The sequence below is a fragment of the Protopterus annectens genome, chromosome 1.part1, assembly GCF_019279795.1.
Source record: "Protopterus annectens isolate FY-2018-M chromosome 1.part1, PAN1.0, whole genome shotgun sequence".
NCBI classification, from domain to species: Eukaryota; Metazoa; Chordata; order Ceratodontiformes; family Protopteridae; genus Protopterus; species Protopterus annectens.
The window spans coordinates 1,373,137,367-1,373,159,260 of NC_056726.1; the positions used below are offsets into that span (position 1 = coordinate 1,373,137,367).

A 21,894-nucleotide genomic window follows, 5' to 3' on the forward strand; every position below is an offset into this window, starting at 1 on the left:
GTGGTACAGGGGTACTTGCCCCCCCCCTGCAGAAATGTAGTAGAAAGTATATTTGTTAGGTGTTGTTATAGGTGGAGAGGATATCATTTAAATATGCATTGTAGTTTTCAATGTTATAAAGCACACTTTCAATGTTCTGAGTTTTCAATGTTTTGAGTTTTCAATGTTTTGGGATTTAGATGCTTTGATCTCAATGTTATGAAATTCAACATTATCAAATTCCAATGTTATGAAGTAGTCCCATGTGTGCACACACACACACACACACACACACACACACACACACACACATGCGCGCTTGTGTGTGTGCTTGTGTGTGTATGTCTGTGTGTGTGTGTGTGTGTGTGTGTGTGTGTGTGTGTGTGTGTTTGCGCGCGTATGTGTAGTCACTGAATCAGCTCTCTATTTTATTTTGTGTCTTTTTATGGCCAACAATGAATGATAGAGGAAATTTGAGCTTAAATGTGGATTAGAACTGAATTAATGAGAATAGACAACTGATGAGGCTGAACTGTGATTAGAAAACAATCGTTAAGGGAGCAAGTGGAAGATCTGAGGTAAGTCGGGAGAGACTTCAAAGTCAGTTGGCCTTTCAAGGAAACTTTCTAACTTCCTTCCTTCCTTACTTTCTGTCTTTCCTTCTTTCTTTCTTTCTTCAAGGAATATATGGAGCAGATTGTGTACAGTTTTATCAAATGAACACTGGCCATTCACTGGCAACTTTAGGTTAGTATGAAATCACAGGACTTTTTTTACATTTGTGTAAATGCAAGATCATATGTTTTGTATTTCCTGGGGGTTCTGGGAGATTTCATAACTGTAAAAATTCATAATGCATATGTTTATTAGAGTGTGCTTAGTGATTTTCTAACTGCATAAATAAGTTAGCTCTGTAATGACAAAGGAATTATTTATTCTAGATGGGAAGAATAGAACTGAGAAAAAATGGGAAAGAACGTTTAAGGTCAGTCAGAATTTACTGAAGAGATGATTAGCAGTAGGCATAGGACTTGTAAAATAAGAAATTATATGTGTTTATTTTTTCTTTTTCTTTTTTTCAACTCAAATGCCTTCTGTGTGGAGTCTGCATGGCCCCCCCTGTTTGCGTGGGTTTCCTTTGGGTGCTCCAGTTTCCTCCCATATTCCAAAGACATGCAGTCGATGGACTGGACATTCTAGGCTGGCCATAGGTATGAGTATGTGGTGTGGAAGAACTACTGTATCAGGACTAGCCACCCGGTGGTGTAAACCTTGCCTCTAGATGTTTGTCACTGTTCAAGTAACACCCTGATCCCATGTGCAAAAATGGGAAAAAAGGGTGATGGATGGATGGATGGATGGATGGATGTGTTTTTTTTTCCTTGTATCTCATTTGTGTCATTAGATAGTAAACACAAAATCTGTAGTTTTACTGAAGGGATTTTTTAATCAAATACGTGGTGTTTGGATTGGTTCTTACATCAGAAATGTATAATCAAGAAGCCTGTAATGAGCCAGAATGGAAGACTGTAATATTTGTGTAGTATGGGTAAGTGGGGGTAGCTCATTTGGGGCTAGGATTCATTGTAGGAGAGTTAGTTGGATGAGGTGAATAGAGGAGGACAGAAGAAAAATGGTAGGAAGAGAAAACACATGAAAGACAGATACAGAGAGTTGGTAAGGTTGGGGTGTCTGAAGAGCAAAGTCTGAAAGTTTTTTTTTATTTTCATGATAAGGACCTATTTCAGTTGAGACCTGCCAGTACTAGCAGGAAAGAACTAAAGTATTATTTAATTAAGCCCAAGGACCTCATATGCCTAGTTCAAGTGGAGTGGTATATAGTTCAATGGAGAATGAGGGGTGATGTTTGCATTTTAGAACATGGAACATAAGAGGTTTCAGTAACCTGATAAAGAGGACATTTAGAGCTAATGTTCTTCAAAGAGTTAAAGTAGGTTGGTAAATTTATGAATAGAATATAGAAGTAGGCAAGGGTAGATTGTATTAATGCAGTGTGTGTGTGTGTGTGTGTGTGTGTGTGTGTGTGTGTGTGTGTGTGTGTGTGTGTGTGTGTGTGTGTGTGTGTGTGTGTGTCTGGGGGTTAGTATCCCAGTAAAAAAGAAGGTGGTGGGCTTGTGATGACAGTTTGAATGGAAGAACAAGAAGATGAGTAGTATGTTAAGGAGAGCATATTTGTGGGGTGCTACATCAAGGAGAGTGTATTCGTGGGGTGCTATGTCAAGGAGAACATATTTGTGGGGTGTTGTATTAGACTTTTATTAATGAATGAATGAGGATGCTGCTAAGGATTTGGAGGTGTTTATTACTGGGTTGGATGGTAAATAAGGAAGAAAGGGAAACTGAGTAATTAATGTAGAGGACAACAACATGGGTTTCAGCCTAGAGCTAGATAGGTTGCTTGGTCAAGTGGACTTTCATGTCAAATTAGAAAATATTTAAGAAAGGTATGAACGTTTGATCTAGTAGATATCTGGTGGGATAACAGAAGGAAAGATAAGTTGTTTACTTTCAATAGGCAGGCAGACTCTGCAATGTTTTACTAGCTGTAGAAACAGGATGGTAAGTGGGTATGTTAACATTTTACTGGAATATCTGGTCAGGTACAGGTCATTATGGAGTGTGATGTGGAACAAACGAGGTAGGCAGTTTGTGGAGGAATCTATAAAAGAAGAGAAGGTCTGATCAAATGAAATGGGTACAGAGTTTGCTTAAAAGAGAAACTGAACAATACAAGGTTCATAGGTTCATAGGTTCATAGGTTTATACTAGGCTATCTGCCCTAAGGCATTTATAAGCCTAGCCCAAATTATTGTGGCTTACGCCACCCCTTATATGAAAAAATACTGTGCCCATTAGTTTGTTATGCCTCTGTCCAGCAGTGACCCAGAGATGATTCCCGGGGTAAACCTACTATCTCCCATCCACAGGTCTAGATTTCTCTTGAACAGAGTCAGCGAGGTGCTCTGCCTCACATGGACCGGGATTTTATTCCACAGCATAGGGAGTCTCTGAGTGATAAATCTATCCCTCCAGCACGTCCTATTTATATCCGTGCTAAGGTTTAAGTCGCTTGCTCTAGTGGTTTTGGTGGATTTGGATTTTTTGAGGTGGAGCATGTCCATTAATTCCGGGTTGGACATGGCCTTGTATGTCAGGCACATGTCACCTCTGAGCAGACGGTATGCGACTGAATAGAGCTGGAGTTTCTTCAATCTGGCAGCATATGACAGATTTTGGAGTCCCTTTATCCTTTTGGTGAGGAACTTTTGGGGTCTCTCCAATTGCTGCAGATGTCGGGTGAGATACATCCCGAATGGGGCATTGTACTCGATCATTGGTCTGATAAGTGAAGAGTACAGGGAACAATGACCTCACTAGATCTGGATGTGAATCCCTTCATGATCAGGTGGGCAATGTAGAAGGTCTTTCTAACCACTTTAGCAATGTGAGTGTCAAAAGAAAGGCCACTGTCAACCTGGGTCCCCAGGTCCCTGATAACCTCTTCTGTGCTTAGTGGATTGCCACCTATATGGTAGCTTGGGGTTACCTTGTTTTTCCCGAAGGGTATGACTATACATTTTTGGCGTTTAACTTCAGGCCATGGCTCTGGCACCAGCTATCTGTTTCCGTGAGTCCCTTCTGAAGGATATCCGTGTCCGATGCACTTTCCACTATGGCCCAGTTTGCAGTCATCTGCAAACTTTGTCAGCCAAAGTCCTCCCATGTTGGCCTGTACTTCTGAGAAGTAGATGCCAAACAATAGGGGCCAAGGACCGAGCCCTGTGGGACACCACTTGTGACCGGCTTGGAGTCTGACACAGCGCCAGCAACTCTAACCCTGTGGGTTCTGTCCTTAAGCCAGTTTGCAACCCATCTTGTGACATATGGGTTTACATTTAAGCTGGTAAGTTTTTCTACAATACCCGAGTGGGGTATTGTGTCGAAAGCCTTTGCAAGGTCAAGGTAGGCTGTATGGACTGCCTTTCCCTCATCAATGGCCTTGGTGACTATTTCAAGAAGTCGACCAAGTTCAAAAGGCATGATCTTCCCTTGACAAAGCCAAACTGGGTCGGGTCCAATGTCTGCAAGTCCCCTATATCTTTGTTTATGAGCTCCATTATGATCCTCTCCATAGCTTTGCAGACTAGACTTGTTAAGCTTATGGGGCGGTAATTACCAGGGTCCGTGAGGCGCCACCTTTGTGGAGTGGGACCACAGTTGCCGCACGCCACTCCTTGGGCACGTATCCTGTGGTAAGGCTGAGATTAAACAGCTGCCTTATGTGCGGGTTTAATTCCTCATTTAGCTCGTGTAGCACACAGCCGGGGACACCATCCGGTCCCATTGATGCTGTGTTTTTAGCTTTAGAGAGAGCAGCTTTCACCTGCGCATTTGAGATGTCCGGGAGGCTACACTCGGCTGGGATAGTTATCTCTCCTTTAGGGGAGAGGGGTGAAGTTTGCACTGAACCTGTCTGCCAGTATGTTGGCAATGTCTGTGGGTTCAGTGATTTTTGTATCATTTTGGACTAATTCTGAGCATATCTGTGAGTTTCCACCCAGGTTCCTAACATAGCTGAAAAAGGCCTTATGATTGTCCTTTGAATCCATGGCAATTTTTCTCTCAAAATTGGCCTTAGTTGATTTTATGAGTGCTCGTATTTTTTACTAATAATGATCAGGGGTGACTTCCCTTTTATGGATTTTGTTCTATCATGTAATAGCTTTCTCCTCTTATTGTAAAGTTTGTTAATAGCTGGGGTCCACCAGACTGGATGTTTGCCCTTTGTGGAAAGAGTCTTGGTTTTATTTGGGATTGCCTGATCCATGCAGTCCTGGAGGTGTTCATAGAAGGCATTTGTAAGGGCTTCCGCAGCTTGGGTTGTGGTTTCCTCTGACTCAGGGGCCTTGAAGGATACCACACCAGTCTTGAGTAGTGTGAAGTTTGCTTTAGAGAAGTTCTTCACTATGGTCTTTTGTTGGGGGGGGGGGCGGGATGTGGATTTCCAGTGAGATTAGTTTATGATCAGATCTCACCAATGAGGGATATACTTCCGTGTGGAGCATTTTGTCCCCATGTTTGTGACAATGAGATCTAGTATATTTTCTCCTCTCGTGGGAACAGTGACTAGCTGTTCCATGGCATTTGAATTTATGAACTCCAGGAACCGTTGGGCTAGAAAGTTAGGGCTTGAGTAATGTTCCCAGTCTATATTCGGGTAGTTGAAGTCACCCAATATGATGGTGTTTGGAGATACATTTATACCCTCCAGTGTCTTCAGGAAGGCTGTGTGGGGTTCCTGAGTTTGAGAGGGTGGCCTGTAGCATGCTACAATTTGTAGAGCAGTTTTGCCTATGGTTAGTTGCACCTGGATGGTTTCCGGGGCTTCATGCGTTGCCACCAACCTGGAGGTGTGAGTATCCTTTATGAATATGGGTACACCCCTCCTTTTGTGGAGTGATGCGGGTTTTGGGGCCGGAACGCATGATATGAGGTAAAACCTAATAGTGCCGGGTGCTCTCAGGAGCCTTGAACCAGGTTTCAGTTACAGCACAGACATCGATGTTCTCCATACTGAGAAGGGCCTCGAGTGCGTGCATTTTGAGATTCAGACTTCTGGCATTGAGCAGCATTACCCTCAATTTCTTCCCATTTTTGTTTTCTAGGGTGGTAGGTTTAGAATTTGAGCCTTGCCTAAAAAGGCACTATGGGGGTGGCAAGAGCCTTAGCCAATATCCGGAATCCCAGGGGTGACAGGTGCAAGCCGTCCCTTGCGAAGCAGCATGGCTTGTCAAGCATGTCATCCCAGGCAGACAGACACTGGATCCCCTTTGAATGACACCAGACATTAAGCCAATTGTTAAAGCTGATCATCTTGTCTCTATATTGTGGCATCATTCTTGGTGAAGGAAGGATACTGCTCAGGGTTAGGGTCATACCTGCCTGGGCTACATAATCAGAGAGCTCCTCTATGTCTCTTTTCATGTAGTCCAGGGAGGTACGTCTCAGGTCGTTCACACCAGCATGGACAATGACTGTGTCATATTTGTACTTGCCGTGGAGTGACCCGAGTGCTTGTGTTATGTGGCGGATTCTAGCGCCCGATAGGCAGCTTACTGTGACCCTCTCCTTGTTCAGCCTGGTGAGTGGGACGTCAGTGTGTCTGACTATGGAGTCACCTATGACAAGTATGTTTGGTGTTGTATTTGGCCTTAAGGGCTGTGACTGCTTTGCACACTGCTTTTGTGGTTTATGTGTTGCTTGTGGGGTGTCTTGAGGTAGCAGTTGTTTGGGTGTCTGCTTTGGAGGCCTCTGCTGTTTAGGTAAATTTTACTCAGAGCCACCGAGTATGTCTTTGTGTGTTTATGTGTTTGATTCAGTGGAGTGGTAGCATTATGTGAGGCTGGTTTTGTGGTGTGTGTAGTTGCCTTCTCCTCCTGTCTGGTCTTGCCAGTCCTGAGTTGAGAGAGCTCAGCCTCCAGTTTGGCTAAATAGCTGCATCTCTCGCAAGTATTTGTGTTATGTGGGAGGAGGAGAGGGTTGTCTGTGTACATGAGGCAGTTATAACATTGCCTCAAGATTCCCAGATTCACCAGCTGGACCGGAGAGGAGATTGACAACTGACCTTTGGACATGCTAGAATAATATTGGGAAATCCTTAATTGAAAACAAGGGCCAGTGGGGAGTGAGGGTGTAGTGCTTTTAATTTTTAGTGCTGACTTATATAATTGCTTTAGTGAGCAAGTGCCAGGTAACTTGAGTGCAATGTGTTACAAGTAACTAAATGCAAAAACGACAAACAGTAACTTTCTTTCAAGTGAAACAAGGAAATAAGTACAGTAAGCAATGCAGATATCACTAGTGATCCACAGAAGCGCTGAGAAGTTGCGTATTAGGTGGAATTAGCTTCCAGGAAATAACAAGCAAACAAACAACAAGCATATAAACAAAGCTAGATTCAGTAGGCCTGGATCTAGTCTATGCTAGAGCAAACAAGGTGAACCAATTTCAGTAAGATACAGTTCAAATATTCAGGCACTATAAACCTTTAACCAGAAAATTCCCAGCTCAGAAGGGCAGAGTCCAGCCTCTTCTCCCACAAGAGTGCAGACCATGAACCTTCTTAATGTAAAATAACTGGCCTGAAGCCCAAGTGCCTAAACCAGAACTAATACACTTGGACACTGGGCTCTCAATCAGCAGTTCCCAACTTAGAAGGATGAAAGCTACCTGTCCTGCCACCACAGTGCTTGCCACAAACCTTCCTAATGTAAAACTGGTCTGAAGCCCAAGTGCTTAATCCAAAAGACTTGAATGATAGCTACACTTTAATCAAGTTACAATGAAGGATGAAGAAAGAAAAGGAATCAGATCATAAGATTGTATCTAGACAGTTTGGAGAGCTGAAATTTGGCGATATAGGGAGTGTGGAACAAATGAAAAAGGACCAAAGTGAGAGAATTTGAGAACAACATAGGTAGCCAGTAGGGGAATTAGATAAGTGAGTTCAGCAGGAAGTTGGGAGAAAGGATCAGAAATAAGTCTGAATACCGAAGGTACAAGCTGAAGGTGATAGAAAAACATCAGAAAAGGGGAAAATGAAAATAATAATAGCTTTTTATGGAGTAAAGGAGAGGCAGATGTTAGACTGTTATCCTAGAAGTTAAGAAAACAAAAGCAGCAAACAAGGGTAAGAAGGATAAAATGACACATTGGAAATAGGAAGGGTCTACTAAAGACGTAAGAGGGTTTTTTGAATGATTTTGTTTGGAATTATATAAGAAAAATTTAGAGAGGTAATCTTTTTTCAGTAATGGGAGGGACCATATGTTAAGAGTAGTGAAGAAAAGGGAGAGATGATAGCTGCAGTTAGACATATGAAAGGTAATAAGCAGATGAGCTGGCTGTGTTTGAACAGACTTTTATAGTCATGAGGATAGAGGTGGAAACATAGCAGAAGTATTTAGTGAGATGTCATTTAAAGGGATAATCCCATTGTTTGCAACTGAAGCTGAGATGGTAGCATTTCCAAATTTAAGAGAGTTAGGGATGGTCCAGCAAACTTCAGACTAATATGCTTATGTAATCCAGAATCAAAACTATTGGATAACTGGATTAGTTAGGTATTACATATGACAGTGAAGGAGATACAGGTAGGGTTTGGGAGGTATAGATCATTGACAGATCACTGGAGGCTATTGTGAAATTTTGTGGAATGGGAAAGTAAAGAGGACAAGGGAATGCCACGGGTTATTGTGATGGACATACAGAATGCATTTAGTTCTATCAAATAGGATGTTATGATGAAGACAATGGAGCAAACACTATGTGAGGAGCAGTTCTAACGATGGATTAGGATATCATATTGCTATCCAAACATTATGATTACAATTAGTTTGGGGGGAAAACAACGAAGGGAGATTAGGAAGGAGAGAAGCCAAGTTTGCTTTCTATTCCATTGATTGTTTTTGTTTATGGTAGGGAAGCTAGCATAATGCTTAAAAGAAATGGTAGAGGGATAAGGTAAGAAAGAGTGGAGATCTAGTATTAATTCATTATGGTGTATGCTTTTGGGTAGCAAATGTGGAATGGATGACAGATAGATGAAGATTTCAGCCGTTTGTTTGCTTGTTTCATTCTTTGCTTTATTTTTCACTCAAGAATTAACTAGTCACTGGATTTTGAAGTAGGGATGTAAGGGGAATCAGACATGCCCTGTTTAAGGTCAGGGGAAAACATGCCTTCATATGTATCCAACTGTGGAAAAAATACAGAAGAGGAACTGGGGAGAATTGAAAGCCAGACTGGATGGGTTGTTAAATTGTAATTAAGAAAGGTAGGTTCATTGATCAGGAGAGTTCAGGTTATAAGATACCAAGTTCTCCCTCTGGGTATATGTCTGGTGAGGCATGTGTTCATGCTGCCAAATGACAATCTGCTATTTTTTTTTCTGGAAAGGTAGAAGAGTTAGGATAAAGAAAATGAGGCTGTGTGCAATCTTAGAGATGGGAGGATGGGGCTTGCTTTAATTAAAATATATGTAATGGCAGCAAATGCTCTGCAGGATATTAGAGAGGCAGAATCACCTGAGCTAAGGTGAAAGGTCTGGGAAAATGGAGGGAAGTAGGAAAATACTTTTATCCATCATAGGGTGCATGTGTAATGAAGAATGTGACACTTAAGTATAGGATGGCTTAAGCGGACATAAAAGCCAATGGAAAGAGTAAAATTAGTGATGTACTATGGAAAGATCAAAGGGTAACTTTCAAAAGGGGTACTGGCAGAAAATAGAAAAAAGGCTGAGGTGTATAACAGAGACATAGCAGAGTAAAGAGAGAAAGAACTGAAGAACATAGACTGCTAGAGGGATGAGTATGGGATAACAGAAGGAGGGTGGTAATTGTGTAGGAGTCTAGCAGGAATACTACGTAAGAAAAACAGGGTTGAGAAAAAGAAAGGGTTAAGTGAGGGTGAATTTGTGTAAAACAAGATTGATTGTTGGAAAGGAGGAAGGGGGGGAGGGTGACATAAAATATACAAAGACCTGGCAGAACATAAGGGTAGAGAATGAAAGGAGAAGCATAAAGTGAGCTGGAGCCACGTGGATGCTGTTTAGTCTATGAGGAGGTTTGAGAAGAAGTCTGGTGCTTCGGATGAAAGCACAAGAAAGTAGGCCTAGTGTTGGATTTACCTGGTGCATGGGATGAAAGCACAAGAAAGCAGGCCTAGTGTTGGATTTATGTGGTGCATGGGATGAAAGCACAAGAAAGTGGGCCTAGTGTTGGATTTACCTGGTGCTTGGGATGAAAACACAAGAAAGTAGGCCTAGTGTTGGATTTACCTGGTGCTTGGGATGGAAGCACAAGAAAGTAGGCCTAGTGTTAGATTTACCTGGTGCTTGGGATGGAAGCACAAGAAAGTAGGCCTAGTGTTGGATTTACCTGGTGCATGAGATGAAAGCACAACAAAGCAGGCCTAGTGCTGGATTTACCTGGTGGTTGGGATGAAAGCACAAGAAGTAGGCCTAATGTTGGATTTACCTGGTGCATGGGATGAAAGCACAAGAAACTGGGCCTAGTGTTGGATTTCCCTTGGCAGCTTGTACACCTGTGATAGCAGACACTGAAATGTTGACATTAGAGGACCAGTGGACACAGGAAAGGTTTTGGCAATGTGGGCAGAAATGTTAGACCATATAAACATTTGTAGGATCATAGGATCGTATGAAGTTACTAGGCTAATGGCCCCGGGGCCCTTACAAGCCAAGCTAAGAGTTTATCCCCAAAAAAGAAACCTCAGTCAGCACCTGTCACCCCTGTCAATAAGAGATACAGATGGAACCCCTGGAACAAGTTTGTGGTTTCCCATCCACTCATCAAGGTTGCACTTCAAGCGGGTCAGCAAGGTACTCTGTTTGACATGTATGAGAAGTCTATTCCAGAGACGGGGCAGCCTTGTTGGTATTCAAGGGAGTGCAGGAAAACTGTGACAGGCTGAGTGAGATTTGGCATTAGAAACATGGCAAGGGAGTAGGGAGGTGACTTTTACACATGTGTGGAATAGGAAGCAGGAAAAAAAGGATAGAAAGGCTGGAAGAGGATGATTTATTACTTATGCCATTGTGACTTAAAAGAGAAATTGCAAAGTGATGGAAGGGAAGAGAGAGAGAGATAACAAGTATGAAGGCTAAAGGCTAAAAGTTTTCAGGAATGGGTGAGAAGATTATTCACTGCAGTAAAGATCATGGAAAGATTAATGACTGTAGGGTGAAAATGGGGAATGGGAATGGAATGTATACATTAGACAGATGACAAATTCAAAACCTGAAGAAGCCAAGACGGGTACTATTGGAAGTGAGACCATTTTATATTTGAGTGCTGGAGAGACTGGACAGTCTTTAATTCTGGACCAGCTAGAAAACTGCTGAAATTATTGTGATTGCAAGATTCCAGCATTTATCTTATTGAAATACATTTTAGCACAAAGTGATACAGGGATGCACATCTGCAGAAGAAAATGGAAGGTGGTGGGTGTCTGTTACTGTAGAGTTTGGAATATTATGTTTGTATAAGATAGATCAATTTTATATATGTATAATAAATTATTTGGAATTTGATAGACAATTCAGCTTTTATTGTTTTATACGTTCAGCTTGAAAATTCAGTTAAAATGTTATATAGAAAAAAAACAATAAAAATTTGAATCAGACATTGCATTTCTGAAGCTAAGAAACAGATTTGAATTTATAATGCTTGAATCCATCAAGTCACCCATTTTAATTTAGTTGAATATTTCAAAAGAAGAGATGGGAAAGTGGAAGAAGGATGCCAGAGTAATGAACATCTGGACTATAGCTTCATTAACTGCTTAGAGTGGGAATTGATTGTGGATTTCACTTGAACTAACATTCATTAGCAGCCTTAGGTGTAAAAAACGATCAGATACATTTTTAAGTTTGATCACAAATTGTGAACAATTTCATGTGTATGGAAAAAATTAATAAAGATTGTGGTGCTACAGAATCTTCCCTTAAATTAAGGCACAGAGATCTCAGAGACACAGGATGCAGAGGCTAATGGATGCTGAACAACCCCCCCCCCCCCAAAAAAAAAAATGCTTTTAAGGGAAACAGATATTTATGAAGTTGTGGTGAATGGTCACAGTTTTTGTGAAAGCAAGCTTTAGTTTTGATCACTACTGAGTCACACTTCAGTCGCAGAGTCATCAAAGACAATAGCGGCAAGACAGATGTGGGATGAAGACAACGGAAGGTATTGAACATGGATGAGGTGCAAGAGAGAAGTGAAGAGGAGGTAGAGGAACCCTGGGGGCATGGAGGCAGATAAGGAAGGATGGAATCAGTAGTGATAGTAAAGAGAACTTACCACTCTGGTAGCAGCTGGCGAAGTCTATAGCAGTATGCCCCTGTGCCTGAGAAAAATCCACCTACATGTACACTAGAAATTACTCCCACTATTGCGTGAAATATGCTACTCTCTTGGAATTTTTGAAGTCTGCCAGGGTGCTTAACTGTTGTTGTGATATAACGTCTCTCTTTTGTATACATTTAAAGTTCTTTTCTCTTTGGTCGTGTGACTTTTGACAATGACTGCAAAACCTTTGTGGAGTTTTTCACTGTAAAGCATTTTCTTTGTTTTTATGCCAAGGTGGCCTCCAACATTGCACACTGTGTTCTCAGTGAAACTGGAATGACAGACTGTAAAGCAAAAAATGATTTTTTTATTTCTACTGGAGATGCTTCATGGTGTCCAGTACATTACACCTCTTTTGAGTTATTCATTTTAATTAAATATACTCTGTCAATTTGAGGTTTTCACACTCTTTCCCCTTTATATTTTTTTTCTTCAAAGTATCAGGACATGAATTCCATAGTACAATGACTTTTTAACTTCAGTCAGTATAGTTTTTTTTTTTTTTGCTTTACTGCTTTTGAGATGTTTTACATTTCCTAGCCCCCCTCACATACACATTTTGATTGCTGCTTTGGTACCAAACTTTCATTTTTTTTAGTAATCCAAAGAAAAACCAGGATGCAGGTAAACGGATCCTTCAACAAAGTAGTCAAAATGTGAAGCAAAAACAAAAGAAGGATCCAGACCACGGCAAATAAAATCATATATTTAATATGAAAAAGACACAGGGTAAGCGCTTTTGCAGCTGATGAAGCAGCTTGTAGCTGCGAAAGTGCTTACCCTGTGTCTTTTTCATATTAAATATATGATTTTATTTGCCGTGGTCTGGATCCTTCTTCTGTCTTTGCTTCATATTTTCATTTTTTTTGTTTTGTTTTGTCTTCTTTTGTTTCTGTTTAGTTCATTTACTTAGGAAAATAAGTTTTGCCTCTGTGATGGTATTCATTTTTTACTGAATGTTTTTGTTCTTTCTTTATTCCTTCTAGTTCATTAAATAATACCGTGTGAATTTTCTCAGTTTACATAAAATAACCTCCCTCAGTGTTATGGTGCCTGAATTTCCAAAGGGTTTTGTTATAAAATATGTGATATAGCAGATATATTAATGATTGGTTCTATGATAGCTGTCAGTTGTTGTTGTTGTTGTGTCTTTCGGCTTTTCCCGGTTAAGGGTCGCCACGGTGGAACTCCGGTCCGCTAATGATTGGCAGTAGATTTTTACGTGCCAAGTTGCCAGCTCTGATGCACAACCTTCAATGAAGGTACGCCCATTCACTCATGTGTCCACACAGAAGACGCTCTAGCTGAGAATCGAACAGGACAACGTCTTACTGTGAGGTGACAATGCTACCGCAGTACCACCACTGCAGTCCAAACTCAAATTTAACTTGTTATCCTGATAATAGCAGGTATAAGACTGACTACTAAAAATGTGATTCCAGCATTAACTGGTTAAGTCATGTCCCATATAATATTAATAATCTATTTCTGTCATGCACCATATTACATTAAGAATACAGCTAGGAATGGGCATTATTGATACAATTGCACTTCAGTTTACATTTCCATATCAGGTACCTCCGTAACAAATGTTTAATATGTAAAGCTTGGTTAGTGTTAATAAGAAATAGCTACTCTGCTTACATAGAGGGATAAAGCCCTAACTATGGCCTAAGCAGCCCGGGTTCGATTAGTAGCTCAGACAACTGATGGTGTGGCACAGAAGGCTGAGCATGCCTGTCTGGGATGTGAAGGTACTTGTAAATGATGCTTCCTAAGAGCTGTCTTTCAGAGAGGTAATTTTCATCGGACATAGTTGATGGACATGGGAGGTGGGGAAGTAAGTGGGCAGGCCTTATAAAAGAACCCCAGATGAATGCAAAGACAGATGAGCCCCCAGGACACCCTTAGGATCCATGGCCAGCCCCAGCGATACCAGAGTAAGTCCTGGGGATTAGAGGATTAGCAGAAAAAACAGGTGTGGACATGAGGCACTGGGGAACCATGCAGGGTGAATGATGTTAAGGGGGGACCCAAGATAATAGTGACAATAAATAGTCTTATTCTGTGATAAATATAGACAGTTTTGTTTCCATGTAGGATGAAGCCCTAAGTGAAATGAGTTCAGTTAGTGCCCTGGCCATCTGCTGGAACTGGTTTGTGGGAGACTGTATTGACAAAGCTTTGCCTACTTTCCTTTCTTTGGGGGAGGGACAGACTGATGTACTGTTGGTGAGTGAAACATTCCCTGTAGCCGCAGCAGAGAATGGATATTGCAACACTAATCAAGCTTGGGTTGATAGTGAGGTTGTTACCTGTCAGGGGGTAGGGATGATCCCAGACTTTCCCTCAAGGCATGCAGTGATTTCCAAGAGGAGTGTCAGTGTATAAGGGATGGACTTCCAGCAATTAAGCCAAAAGACCTTCTATGAGCATCTCTGACAGCTGCCTGCTGGTCTCACCTTCCATGGCACTCACATCACCTGAAAGGGGAAGGGTAACAACAGTGAGCCATGGGGCTAATCCAGCAACACAACAAAAATACACAGACTAGAGACAACTAAGATTTTATGGTGGAACCACACCCTTACAGGTGTACAACACCCAGCTCACTGCCATCGGATGGGGAAAAAATAAATTATGACAAACATGTTCCTATCTATCAGCTGTGATAACAGGGGCCCAGAAAAGTACAACATTAGCAAGCAACACAACTTTTTCATTTCAGATGGGTTAAGAAATAATGCTTTCTGTGATGGAATACAATACTTTCTTCTTAATTTGTATATTTAGTGTAGCATGAGGAGAGGAACGGGATAGAAGCTGATTGTGCAAAAAGAAACAGAAAATAAAGTTGATTCAGGGAAAATTTAGACTTGGAATGCAAGCTGAGTATGGAGACAAATGAGATGGGAGGACACTGGTATCATGAATTCTGTGTAATAGATAATCTGGGAAGTGAACAGCCTCACTGGGTTTGTTACTTGAGAGATCTAAAAGTCAGGTGAAGGCAAATAAGGGCAGGGGGTTGACAAAGGAAAAGAAGAGCTACAGTAGCAAGATTTAGTGGGGAGAACTTGACATCCAAGTGACATTTATCTCTAACTGAGACTACATTCAGTGTCCAGGTAACATCCACAGAGTAGTAGTATTTAAATGAAAAGTCAAAGAGTGCTGGGATAAATGTATGAAGTTGAGTAGTTATTATTATCCACTGGAAGCTGTTTGTAGCAGCTGCATATCTACAAAAGATAATCTGATTGATAGCTTCCTACATTAGCATCTAGATTGTCTCTCCAGTCTCAATCATGCTTGAGTTCAGACCTTAACTTCTGCTTAATCCTTTACCACATGAGACCTCTAAAGGAAAACTGACTAGTAAAGTTAAAAAGCTAAGCAAGAATCAGGATTTCTAGGCAAAAATGTACCAACTACTCCAGCTTTTCTTAAATTTGTAATCATTTAGGGACGTTTGTTATACTGTCTGCCAATCCTGTCACCTGTTTTTCTGACATGCACTTTAGTACAATGTATCCTATGACTGCTGTGGTATTTCTACTCTCTTCAGTGTTTGTGGAACAGAAAATGTAGTCTGTAAATATACAAACTGAATTTATTTAATTTTTGGAGGGAGATTAGATTTGTATTTGCTGATTTTCAGTTTGTGCTTTGTGTTTTTAATTTTTTTTCTATTCTGTTCCACATTTGATGTTTTTCTGAAATAATGTTGCTACAGATATATATATATATATATATGTGTGTGTATATATATATATATATATATATATATATATATATATAAATATATGTTTTTCTGAAATAATGTTGCTACAGATATATATATCTATATATACATATATATACATATATATATATATATATATGTATATATGTATATATACATGTGTGTATGTATATATATCTATATTATATATATATATATATATATATATATATATATATATATATATATAAATATATGTTTTTCTGAAATAATGTTGCTACAGATATCTATCTATGTATATATATATATATATATATATATATATATATATATATATATATTCACTTTATGATGATGAATCCCCGAAAGATCGAGTTTCATATGGCCAAGACCATATGATCAAACTTTCGGAAACTCAACATCATAAAATAAATCCAAAAACCAAAGAAAGACCTTTCTCACCATTATTGCAGGGAGGCAAGCCTCCCTGCACCACCCACATCCCTGCTACTTAAATATTCCACCTCCAAGATCACACTACAGTGAGGGAAAAGGAAATCTCCCATTCCACGCTGCATGCAGATCTCTGTTCACAATGTCAATATTCCGAAAGTTCGATCACATGGTCTTGGCCTTATGAAATTTGATCTTTCGAGATTTCGGCATTGCGAAGTGTTCCCATATCTTCAGTGGTTGTTTCTGTACCCTAGCTTAGGGATGATACTGGGGTAATGAATATGAATGCATGCATATATGTATGTATGAATTTAGTTCTTTGTTGGTTTATTTTTCATTTTTATGCTGTGCCAGTAAAGTATTTTCTACCTGTTCTATCAAGGATGTTTTTGGCAATGCATCTTAACAGAAGATATGTTAAATGTAGTAGCTTTTAACAGTGCATTGGAGAAAATACATTTTTGTTCTTTCTTATAAAACTATTAAAGTAAAAAAGAAAAACATATAGATTCCTTCTTAAGCAAGCATTGTATAAAAGGAAAAAAAAAAGCACAACCTATATTGCTGTGCACTGAAAAGGTCATGTCTCTAACTGTTAATAAAAATCAAGGTCACTTGATGGAAGGAGACCAGAAATCGCTTAAAACAACATATTCATATGTGACTGTGGCCAGAGCATCTCCACAAGGGAAATGGTTTGACATCTGTAAATTACTTGCCTGTGTTAGACGTTACATTGCACCCAAAGTGCACAGAGACCTATGTCCTCGTCCTGTCAATTAATTCCCTCCATGGCAGTGCTGTCAGAAGTCTGTGTTTACATGTTCTGTCTAATGCTGCTGCAGGCATTGCAGAGACTTTGTGCTTTAAAACATTGTTTATACTATGAAACTCAGGTTACATCGTGTAAAGGTTATGGTTGATATCTAGATGCAATTATGAACTGTACACTAAAATAACATTGTCTGAAGCCAACTTTTAGGATTTTATCTCTAGTTTAAAAAATCAGCAAGTACATATTTTTTTTTTTTTGTACCCTTTAACAAACATGCCTCCCCTGTCTTAACATTTATTAATTGGTGTAGCATCCTGGTAGGTGACAAACAGATTTATGAAATAATCTGTTGACAAGCATGGTAGTGCAAGACATGTTAGATGGAATCACTGTTGTAAATCACAGATATTCACATACTAAAAGCAGATAAAACTAATGAAATGTCAAACTAGTTACAGATTTCAAACTATTAAAAAGTGGAAAAGTAAGCAGAAGGCCTGAACCTGTAAAATGTTGTCCAATCAAATATTCTGCCCAGGTTATGCTTATTTACCATTCCATTATTAAGTTAATGCTGAAACTGTTTTGTAACTGATCAGTTTGTTCAGAGGATGGATAAAGTGGAACTGCATTTGTGTAAGAAGAGCTAGTAGGATGATTAAAAATGAAGCATTAAGTAATATGCTGCTGAGTATAATATGGTACATGTATGATAAATGAAAAACAGTTTTTTGTGAATATGCGTAGCTGCGGTGGTGCAGAGGTTATCGTTACCACCTCACAGCAAGAGGTTATCCAGTTCAGTTCTTGGCTAGGGTGCCTTCTGTGCAGAATCTGCATGTCCTTCCTGTCGTTGCGTGCATTTCCTCCAGGTGCTACGGTTTCCTCCCACATCCCAAAGACATGCTGTAGGTGGATTGGGCACTCTCAATTGGCCCTAGGTGTGAGTATGTGCATGTGTGTGCCTTCTGTGGAAGATTGGACACAGGGCTGGCAACTCGGCACTGTAAAACTCCACTGCCAATCGTTCTGCAGACCGTTGTTGCACTATGGCGATCCCTAACCGGGATAAGCCGAAAGGAGATGATGATGAGTTTTTTGTGAATATATAAATAGAAATGTGTGTGTGTGTGTGTGTGTGTGTGTGTGTGTGTGTGTGTGTGTGTGTGTGTGTGTGTGTGTGTGTGTGTGAGTGTATGCAAGAATATACATGCAAGCGATAATTTTATTTATATTTAAGACAATGGGATGACATTTCATTCTTTGAAGGGAAGAAAGCCTATTGCTTCAGCTGGATGTTGAACCTGCATGTGCTGCTTATCTATCTATCTATGTATCTATGTATCTATGTATCTATCTATCTATCTATCTATCTATCTATCTATCTATCTATCTATCTAGCTTGCTGTCTATCTATCCGTCTATCTATCTGTCTGTCAGGGGGAGGTGGAGGTTTTAGACCATGAAACTCTAAAAAGGGAAATGCAGGCTGTAAATAAACCCAGTAAAAGCACAGCTTAGCTAGAACTGTATACTGTATCTATGCTGGCAAGGTCTACCTTCATTGTTTTAGGCTGATAATAATTTTGTATTTTTCATTCTGTACAATGTATACTAAATCCTTGACAATTGCACATAAGTATTTTTTTATTTTATGTTACTAAAATAAAGCATGAATGAGATCCCATTTTTAATTTAAAATGTAAACAGTAATCTTAAGATACTTTCTTTACAACTTTTTATATACTTTATAAGTTTTGTATGCTTAAATTTGTATGTATTTTTTGTTGAAAAATTAAGTTACATTATTTTAGATGCTTGTGATGTGTCCAGAGCTGGATCATGGTCAAATGGGGCCATAGACAGTGTAATGGATCGGGCCCTACTCACAGCAACCCCTCCCCCTGCAGCAGCCCCCCCCACCATACACACTCACGCACACACACACACACACACACACACACACACACACACACACACACACACACACACACACACACACACACACCATTCCTCCTACTGGGTTGACAGTTTCCCAAAGGGCATTGTATTGCATTTTTGGCACACAGTTTTAGGCCATGGCATTGGCACCAGTCATTTGTCTGTGTTGCAAGATGTTCACCATTTAATGTGGCTATTGGTAAAAGCAGAGTGGAATCAGGGGCTGTGGCTAAGTATACAGTAATAGGTATTTTCAAGGCAATACACAGCATTAGTCACTCAGCTGTAGTAGGAAGTTTGCATGGGAAGATAAAACATCCTTTCTTGATACCTGTGGATTTATTTATGTATGTATGTATTTTATTTTATTGAATTGCTAGCTAGTTCAGCCTGACTGCTTATGATTCATTTTCAGTGGATTCCTGGGTAGAAAAGCTCCAAGAGAACAACATGTTTTACAGTATTTTAGTTACAGTACATAGTTACATACAGTTTGAGTACAGTAGGAAGTTTCAAAGTGAATCTTTGTTATTCTGGATAACTCTTGAAGTGTTAGTATGAATAAGAGAGGCCAATGTAACATTACTATTTCTGTAATTCTCTGCATTAAACATGCACTTAGGACCATGTCTTGTGAAATCTTATTGAAAGATCACCAACTCACCTTAAATCTCTTGTTTTATGGTCTTCATCACATGATAAGTGGTCTCATTTCTCTTGAAATACATACCTTAATCACCTATCTCTTTGTGCTTTTCCATCTTGTTCACTTCTAGTACATTCTAATAAAATCATATCAAAATGACAATTGTGTAGCAACTCTGTGAAGTAAGATGTTTTAAAGATAATAGCCAAAATAAATCAACAGTAAAATTTAAATAAAATGTTATTGTGACAATTGTGTTGCTATATTATACATCAATACTTTTTAAAGATACTGTAGAAATAAATCAGCAGGGAAAGATACATATTTTTATTGCAGCAAAAGAGTAGTTAAGCTATGCAACAATATGTTTTAAGGATAACGTGAAAATTAGTCATCAGAGAAACAAGACCATCTATTTAGAAGTGCAGACGGATACTAAATAATTGAAGGGCAGCTATACTGGTTATTTAATTCTAAGCAGTAGTTGAAAGGCAGGGTAGATTAATGAATGCCAAAGACCTGAATATAATTTTCCAGAATTCCGACTCTTAAGATTCAGAAATCGTATATTCAAGACTACAGATAGCAAACATAAGTAGTGCCGGAGACACACTCATGAATATGTATAAGCCTTTACACACTCCTAGCCAAATTCTTTAGTCAGTAGGTACCCATGATAACAAGAGCAGGACTATGTCTTCTCCTGTCATTAGGACACATAGGGGTTTAATCCTTAAATTATGCTGGTCTATCACTGAGTACAACTGTGTGGTAGATGGATGGGAAAAATGAAGCCACTGGACTAGTCAAATGAAGTATTACACAATTTAATTAAATGACATGGTCAGAAATGCATGTAGTGTAGTGAAAGCTTCGAAATTAGTGCTGGTGAAAATGAAAGTCTCTTGCTCCAGACTTTTTGTTTTTCTTGGCAATAAGTGAAACTATGAGGCTGTGAGTCTGGGGTCACTTCTTCCAACTTTAGTTTTCAGAGGCGTGTAAGAGAAGAGTGGTGCAGGATTATTATTATTATTATTATTATTATTATTATTATACTTACCTGGTAACCAGGTACACCTTATGGGTATACATACCTCTTTTCATGCACAACCTAATAAGATGGCAGTATAGCCTTCCACAATATGTTTTACAAATTCATTCTCTATGGTTTGGGATCTATACATTTGATATTTCACATTTTACATTTTTTGACATAGATTTTCAGTTGGTGTATACTTCATTCCCAATATCTGAAGACTGAATGTAATAAACAAGTCAAATTGGTCTCAAACAATGTCAAAATGATAACCTTACCGAAGTTTGTCAGAAATCCACTGTAACGTCAGAGTGAAAGGCTTGTCTAACTGGTAGTTTGATGCCTTGTGTCTATTTAGAGGTAAAAGATAAGAACTGAGTAATAAGGGCATAAACCCAATGGACTTTTAAGCAAGTTTTTAAATTTTATTTATTGAAAAAGCTTTATAAGTTGATGAATATCATTCATGGCAATGGAAAGTATTGCCGACATGAATAAGGAATGGATAAAAAAGTGACAAAAGTAATAAGTAAAGAAACCGTACTGCTATGGATGCTGAATGTGTGCTGATTTTCTGTGAACTGAAGTAGTTTAAGTTAGGCAGTAGCAGAGTTTACAAAAAGTACCTCTTTTTCCATCATTTAATAAAAGGAGCATATATTCAAAACTGAACAGCTGACAATAGGTAAGACTACGATGTAATTTCCTTGACTGATGAATGTAAAGAGACAAGTAATTAAGGACTTTTATACTGAACACATTCATGAGTGACAGTTGTTTCATGACTCAGATTCATGAATGGCGGCTGAATGTATTAGGTTAAAAGACTGTTACTAGGATCACAGGAGACAGAAGAAAAGACAATGATGCATGTTTCTTCTTTTAAGTAATATGCATATAATATATATTTTTTTCTTTCAGAGTGTCAAGATAAGTTGGTTACCTCCTCCAGTGAATATGCAGAATGGATTTATCACAGGTTACAGAATACGCCACAGAAAAACAAGTCGCAGGGGTGAAGTGGAAACTCTGGAACCAAATAACTTGTGGTATACCCTAACAGGTATGGATCAAGAGTTTGTTTAAACACTTACTTTGCTCTTTCTCATTGTAAAATGTCTCTCACAAAGCACACGTTGAGGATCAGTTTGCAGACAGTGACCTAGTTCTTTATTTACTTGAAAATATACTGACATGTATAAAAACAGGACATGGTATATGACCCAATGCAAACATACATGCTGAACTTACAGTGTAAAAAGGAAACAACTATGCTTCTGAATCTTCCAATGCAGTACAACTGTAATTCAGTTCATTTATGTTACAGGAAACCATGCTCCAGAAAATCAGGAAACCATGCTCCAGAAAATCATGGGCATACTC

The 21,894-nt window shown here is 39.3% G+C and overlaps 1 protein-coding gene across 1 annotated transcript in view; it reads left to right on the top strand.

Moving 5' to 3' along the window:
- The window catches only part of DCC (DCC netrin 1 receptor), a 2,283,601-nt gene that overhangs the window by 1,781,568 nt on the left and 480,139 nt on the right, over positions 1 to 21,894 (top strand). Inside the window, exon 13 of the mRNA XM_044089014.1 lies at positions 21,433 to 21,574. Coding sequence (XP_043944949.1) covers positions 21,433 to 21,574 — 142 coding nt within the window. The remainder of the gene's footprint in view (positions 1 to 21,432; positions 21,575 to 21,894) is intronic.